Below are 7,639 nucleotides of genomic sequence, written 5' to 3'. Positions count from 1 at the left end.
ATTGCCAATAAATTCTTTAAAAATCAGAAAATGTGATTTTCTGGATTTTTTTTTCTCCTTTTGTCTCATAGTTGAGGTATATATCTATGATGAAAATTACAGGCCTCTCTCATCTTTTTAAGTGAGAGAACTTGCACAATTGGTGGCTGACTAAATACTTTTTTGCCCCACTGTATATATATATATACAGTGGTGTGAAAAAGTGTTTGCCCCCTTCGTCATTTCCTGTTTTTTTGCATGTTTGTCACACTTAAGTGTTTCGGAACATCAAACCAATTTAAACAATAGTCAAGGACAACACCAGTAAACACAAAATGCAATTTGTAAATGAAGGTGTTTATTATTAAAGGAGAAAAAAAATCCAAACCATCATGGCCCTGTGTGAAAAAGTGATTGCCCCCCTCGTTAAAATATTCTATAACTGTGGTTTTGAACACCTGAGTTCAATTTCTCTAGCCACACCCAGGCCTGATTATTGCCACACCTGTTTTCAATCAAGACATCACTTAAATAGGAGCTGCTTGACACAGTAAAGTCCACCAAAAGATCCTTAAAAGCTACACATCATGCCGAGATCCAAAGAAATTCAGGAACAATTGAGAAAGAAAGTGATTAAGATCTATCAGTCTGGAAAGGGTTATAAAGCCCTTTCCAAAGCTTTTGAATCCAGCGAACCACAGTGAATGCCATTATCCACAAATGGCAAAGACATGGAACAGTGGTGAACCTTCCCAGGAGTGGCCGGCTGCCCAAAATTACCCCAAGAGTGCAGTGATGACTCATCCAAGAAGTCACAAAAGAACCCACAACAACGTCCAAAGAACTGCAGGCCTCACTTGCCTCAGTTAAGGTCAGCGTTCATGCCTCCACCATCAGAAAAAGACTGGGCAAAAATGGCCTGCATGGCAGAGTTCCAAGAAGWAAACCACTGCTGAGCAAAAAGAACATTAAAGCTCGTCTCAATTTTTCCAAAACACACCTTGATGATCCCCAAGACTTTTGGGAAAACATTCTGTGGACCGATGAGACAAAAGTGGAACTCTTTGGAAGGTGTGTGTCCCATTACATCTGGCGTAAAAGGAACACTGCATTTCAGAAAAAGAACATTATACCAACAGTAAAATATGGTGGTGGTAGTGTGATGGTCTGGGGCTGTTTTGCTGCGTCAGGACCTGGAARACTTGCTGTGATAAATGGAACTATGAATTCTGCTGTCTACCAAAAGATCCTGAAGGAGAATGTAGAGGGAAACATGTATGTAGAAACGTTTCACAGTAGCTAAGGTGATAATCTGATTGGTTAGAAGATTTTGAGATGCGTACCACATACTTTACTCAAAATTCTTGACCATCATGCTAACTATGCAGGACATATGAGTAAGAATAATTTGTTGTGCCTTCAATTCTTTAATAAGCTCATTGCCTCTTATGTACTTTCACTTATCAGCTTTTGCTTCATCCGGCAGTTCAGTTTGAGACCGAAGGACACCAGTCATTTTTCACCATCAAGGTTGGACACAGAGTCGTTCCGAAACTTTACAACTCTGGACAAAGTACAGGTTTGCGAGCACATATTGTAAACAACCATTAACAATTTTTTTTTAATAGTAAAATGCATTTTTTGTCATGTTTATTATTTGCTTTGTTTCTGTTGTCACTCAGGGGAAGACATTACCTCTCTGGTTACCATCGCTACCAAGACCTTTTTGCGCTACGACAAACTCAAAGATCTCATTGACAGCATAAGGGAGTTTTATCCCACCGTCCTCATAATTATAGCGGATGATAACGAACACCCCCAACCAGTGACCGGCCCTCATATTGAGCAATACCTTATGCCATTTGGAAAGGTAAAAAGTTAGCTTGATCCTATGTTCTAGTAAAGGTATAATGATTCAGTCAAAGTAAGTTAATTTCTCTTTGTAGGGCTGGTTTGCAGGAAGAAATCTGGCAGTGTCTCAAGTGACTACCAAGTATGTGCTCTGGGTGGACGACGACTTTATCTTTACTGCAAATACAAAGCTGGAAAAAATGGTGGACATCCTGGAGAAAACCACACTGGATCTGGTAAGTTGATCAAAACAAAGTAGCTGCTCTGATTTTGGTAATTTGTTATATTTCCTATTGCATATTTTTCTTTGCCTTCTTTCAACCCTTCAAACCCTGGCAATACACTTGCCCAGATTAGAGGGGCTGAAAGAAGGTAAACCTCAGTTCTGTACTTCATGCCAGGTCATTTGCCCACTTCACACCTAGAGGAATTTGGTTGTTTTCCAGTAAACTTTTAGAAATGGTATGTTTTTGTAAAATCTTGTTGCGGATTCATTATCCTGTTTTTTTTTTCTTGTCTGTGTATATTTGTGTTTCAAAAATATAAAGTACCCCACTGACTAGTATATTTAAGAAAGATCAAAGGGCTTTGATCTGTGTATTTACTACCTGTCAGTTGAATCCATATGAACCTCAAACTGTTAGGAGGCCAAGAGTCTCTGATCTCTGACCAGATAAACATTTAGGTATTAACACTTCTTGAGAAGTTGTTAATGATTTTGTCCTTGAATTAAAATGCAAACTTCCACATTCTCACACCCACCCACAGCTTCCTACTGTGGAGAGGCTAGACGCCATTTAAAGTTGAACACAAGGTCTTTGCATTATCAATTTTTTTTTTTTTTGAGAATTGCATAAAATGATCATCAACACAATAGTAAAGAAAATACATGACAAAATCTCCTCTAAAATTGAATCGTACTAAAGTATAGGGGTCTTGAACTCCGATCCTTGAGGGCCGATGTCCTGCAACTTTTAGATGTCTCTCCTTCAACACACCTGAGTCAATTAATGAGGTCATTTGGAGGACGCTGGAGAACCTGACCACATAATAAAAAGCTGATTCAGCCATTTCATTTAGGTGTGTTAGACCAGGGACATATCTAAAGGCTGTAGGACACCAATCCTTGAGGACTGGAGTTGAATATCGCAGAATTAAGCTAAGGAGTAGGAAAAAAATTATTTTTTCTTGCTAGTGAAGCACTCTCCCTTTTACCATATCATTCCTGTTTGGACATCTTACTGTACCTTTAGCTTCCCAAGAGACATATTGTTACACCTAAATGCACAGCTTACTTGATACAAAGAGTGGGAAGGTTGAAACTATAGTAGGAGTGGGGGTGTGGAGGAGGGCACCATTATTTACAGGAAAATACTAATACGGGAGCACGGCAGGAAGGAGGGGGGGGTAAAAAAAACCCAGCAGTTTCCCAGCCAAAGAGGGAGACTTGGCAGGTATGGCTTGTTGTTTGGTATCTGAAAGTTATGACTCAAGTCAAACAGTTTAAAATGCTACAGAAATGCATGTATATTTCAGAAGTTGAAAGAAAAAATAGTGATCCAAACACATCTAAGTTAAACAGTCTGAAGCTTAGAACAAACCACCTCACACAAATGGTTTCTATGTAAGTAAAGAGAGAAGTTTATTTGCATATAAAGCATTTTCAAAGTGAAGTGGCGGAATTGATACGTATGTCTACTTTATTCTCATTCTAAGCTCATGAATGCCAAAGCTTAGCGCATAGTGCAAGAAGCAGTTGTACTCAAAAAGGGTGAGTCAACATGAACTTCTTTTTATTTCTCTTTCACACTGTCTATGTAAAGCCCCCCCGGAAAACATCCCAGTTATATAGGGGTATGAGAATCCTTGTTAAATGGCGTTTTAACTAAAACTCTGAGGTGTGAGAATCCTTAAGTGGCGTTTTAACTAAAACTCTGAGGTGTGAGAATCCTTGTTAAATGGTGTTTTAACTAAAACTCTGAGGTATGAGATGTTTAACTGAAGTCCTACAAGGGGTGCGGGTTTTAATGTTTTTATCTTTTTTAACCTTTTTTCTTCTTAAAAAAAAATCTGTCTTCTAACTGTTTATTCACTGTCGCATGCTGTTTTTAATTATGTAAAGCACTTTGAAATGCCTTGCTGCTGAAATGTGCTATACAAATAAAATTTGATTGATTGAAATGCGATATTCAGATAGTGTGCACATTTAAATACCACTGACTACCAGACTGTCAACCTTTTCTTGCTATATATATAATTTTTTTATTTATTTTATTTTATTTTTTTTACTTTTTTTATTTTGAGAATAAAACAACAAAATAAAAAAAAAAGTGTACTTATCTATTTTTTTCTTTCTTTTTTTTTTTGCATAAACGTCAGGTTGGTGGTGCAGTGAGAGAGGTTACTGGTTACACTGCCACATACCGTCACACCATTTCAGTGGAAGAAGGCGGAAAGGAAGGCGACTGTTTAAATATGAGGATCGGACACCACCATGCTATCGCAGGATTTCCCAACTGCGTAGTTGCAGACGCCGTCATCAACTTCTTTATGGCTCGAACGGACAAAGTTCGGCAGGTTGGCTTCGACCCGCGCCTATCAAGAACAGGGCATCTAGGTCAGAGGCTATTCAATACGTTAAACATATATGGGTGATTCTTTTTTTGCGGCAAGATTTCGGCCTCAGGACTTTTGAAAAAAAAGTATTAATGTTTTAAGTTTTAAATATTTAGTTACAACACTGACATGTTTAACAATAAGAAATTAATAATGGGCAAGCTCAGGATTGGATAAATTAATAATTACATGTGGGGTTTTTTCCACCATTGTCTCTGAATGTGTTCCACCCTGTTAACATTTATATATAGACCACAAATGGTTAAACATTTAAATTTTGAAAAATAATGACTTTTTCTTAAAAAGAGTGTGTCCCTTTTACTATATAATATGTTTTATTCTTGAAATTGTAAAACATCATGAAGTTACGAGTCATTCATGACTGTATTGTAAAGAAAAAAACTGTTTTTTTTACTCATTATTGCTGACAGCATTGAAAATATTGGTAATTTTAAAAACTTATACCAATATTTGCATTTATTGGTCTTCAAATCCCAACATGGCACATAAAAATTCACAGTACTTAATGTTTCTGTAACAATATTTAATAAAAACGTGTGTGGAATGGAACATAACATGGTGGATTGTCCCATAACAGGGTGGAAAATCAATGTCTTTGATTCTAAAATCTGATTTTCATTATTAGTTGCAGGACTGGCTCTTTCAAGTCAAAGTATAGGTAGAGTATTTGTCCTGGCTCTATTTGGCAAAAACAGGTGATATCCCTGTTGTGGATTTTCCCATGACAGGAACTCATTGTTCCCCTCACAGGAGTCAATGGGGGTAACTAGTGAAATGAAAACAGACAAATGGCAAAGACATCTGATAATACCTCAGACTACTCTGCAACTCTATTCCATCATCTGAAATTTTTTTATTTGACTTAAAATTATTACTTTTCACCCTAATTTCTACCTTATTTGGTTCGTTAACATAACAGGGTGGAACATAACAGGGTGGAACTTTTCTAACTAATTTACCTTTAGCTCTTTATGCGGTCAACATTTAGCTAGCTAACCTTCAACAGAATAACAAACCTTTAATGACTATATCTAATATTAGGTTTTTTAAATTCTATTGAATAATCATTTTTCACAATCTATCATAACAGGGTGGAACAGAACAGGGTGGAACTTTCTAACTAATTTACCTGTAGCTCTTTATGCGGTCAACATTTAGCTAGCTAACCTTCAACATAATAACAAACCTTTAATGACTATATCTAATATTAGGTTTTTTAAATTCTATTGAATAATTATTTTTCACAATCTTTCCCAACAGGGTGGAACTTTAAGCTTTACATATACAGGTTTAACATATTTAAGATAAGAAAAAGTACAGAGATGGTGACAGTTGAAGCTCACTTTGTTTTCCATGGTTGAATTCACATCAAAACCAATTGATGTCACTTACATTAAATGGTTTTTATGGAATTTTAGACTTTTTGAAGGCAGAAATGAAACATCATAACAGGGTGGAAAGTTAGTACTGGGACATGCATAATATGAAGAAAATATCAAATGAGAAAATAGTTTCAGTAGATAAAATTGCATATTAAAATAAGGTTTAGTTCAGTCAATCAACTTATTGAAGAAAAACATAAATGTATATATATTTTATAGTTTAAACTTCACGAGGAAGTCTATTACACTGCACTGGGGACACATGAAATTGAACATGTCGGTCACCAAAAAGGTGTGTAAAGAACAAAATAATATTTAAAAGGCATTTCATTTATATTTGAATAATGGCAAACATCTAAATGTATAATTAAAATACTTTGTTGAAAATATTTGGCACATTTTACAAAAAATAATTGTAAGCAAAACAGGGGACATGGAATGTTGCCGCAAAAAAAGAATCACCCAGGATCTGAGAATAAAGCTTTAAATGCTCGCATGACTTATTTTTGCCTATTATTTCTGCAGAGTTTTTTGTAGATGCTCTGGGCACCATGCACATCGGTTCCTGCAGTGATGTCGTCATTAACCACGCGTCAAAGATCAAGCTGCCGTGGAATAAAACCAAAACGCAAAAGGCCTACGAGCAGTTTCGATACTCTCCTGGAAGTTTGGGTGTTAACAGTAATGAGATCTTTTACTTTAAGAACAGATTCAAGTGCATGACCAGTCAATAAAAAACGCACTTCCACTGGTCTCATGGAAACAAATAGGTATTGCTCTTGGCTAATAGATATTTTGTTTTTTTCTGCTCACAACTGTTTTTTTTTTTTGTTTGTTTTAACCACCTGTTGTGATGTTGACAATCCAAACGATTCTTGCTGTTTGAAGCGCTCCTCATTTTTTTGCAATTTGTTTACTGTTTTCACATGTTTTCTTTTGAATTTGTAAGGGAGAATTTTGATGCCGAGTGAGTAATTTGAATTTCAGGTCAATTTTAACTCTGTGCTGTTAATGTGTATTTGTGTGTGAATGGACTATTGTAAGTTGTCATGATGTATTGATTCTCTAGAGGAGGGAATATATTTAATTTGCACACAAAAAAAAAGTGAAAAAAGAAAATGCTAACCTTGTTGTCTTTATGCTAACGCAAGTTACAGATTCCATTATAGTGTCTAGAGGTTCATTATTAAACAAGAAGTGTTCTTGGGACACATTTAGTAGTTTTTAGTCTACTATCTCCTTTAACTGATTACAGGACTCATTTTACATACATCCCAGGAAGCCCAAGATCACTACACACGTAAGTCAGAAGTCAGATAACACTCCGTTATCATGCTCTTTAAATGTCTCACAATCTCCAAATGGGTATGTTCATAAATTCCAGAAAATGTCACAAAGTGCACATTGGACTCTTATTCCCAATTCACAGTGTTATTTGTTTTCTTGCATCATATAAAAATGTCAGATTTCCAAATGTTTCTATTGCGCTAGATCAGTGTTTTCCCAACCCTGGTCATCAGAGGACACCGCCCTGCAGGTCTCAGATGACTCCCTGCTCCAACCACACCCGATTTCAGTTAATGACTAGTTAACAGGCTTTTGCTGAACTGAATGAGGGAAATATCAAAAAAATGTATATAAGGCAGTGTGCCGCGAGGGCATCGCCCTATATCAGATATATGACATTAAATGTACATTTTGATAAGCATTCGTATTTAAAAGTCAAGTGGCGCTTCGTTCGTAGAAAAAAAAAACTAATTACAATGTTTCGCCACCAGAGGGAAACAAAA

General features: G+C 36.3%; 1 protein-coding gene across 3 annotated transcripts in view; it reads left to right on the top strand.

Annotated features, from left to right (window-relative positions):
* The window catches only part of b4galnt1a (beta-1,4-N-acetyl-galactosaminyl transferase 1a), a 19,668-nt gene extending 12,029 nt beyond the window's left edge, over positions 1–7,639 (top strand). For all 3 annotated transcript variants that reach the window (XM_008413646.2, XM_008413645.2, XM_008413648.2), the window contains exons 7-11: positions 1,466–1,558; positions 1,662–1,849; positions 1,926–2,066; positions 4,210–4,447; positions 6,375–7,639. In XM_008413646.2, coding sequence (XP_008411868.1) covers positions 1,466–1,558; positions 1,662–1,849; positions 1,926–2,066; positions 4,210–4,447; positions 6,375–6,583 — 869 coding nt within the window. In that variant the 3' untranslated portion in view covers positions 6,584–7,639. The remainder of the gene's footprint in view (positions 1–1,465; positions 1,559–1,661; positions 1,850–1,925; positions 2,067–4,209; positions 4,448–6,374) is intronic.

Source organism: Poecilia reticulata, linkage group LG7 (genome assembly GCF_000633615.1).
Source record: "Poecilia reticulata strain Guanapo linkage group LG7, Guppy_female_1.0+MT, whole genome shotgun sequence".
In the NCBI taxonomy this organism is placed as follows: domain Eukaryota; kingdom Metazoa; phylum Chordata; class Actinopteri; order Cyprinodontiformes; family Poeciliidae; genus Poecilia; species Poecilia reticulata.
Note: the sequence above shows the minus strand (reverse complement) of the source record. Positions and strands in the feature narration are given on the sequence as shown.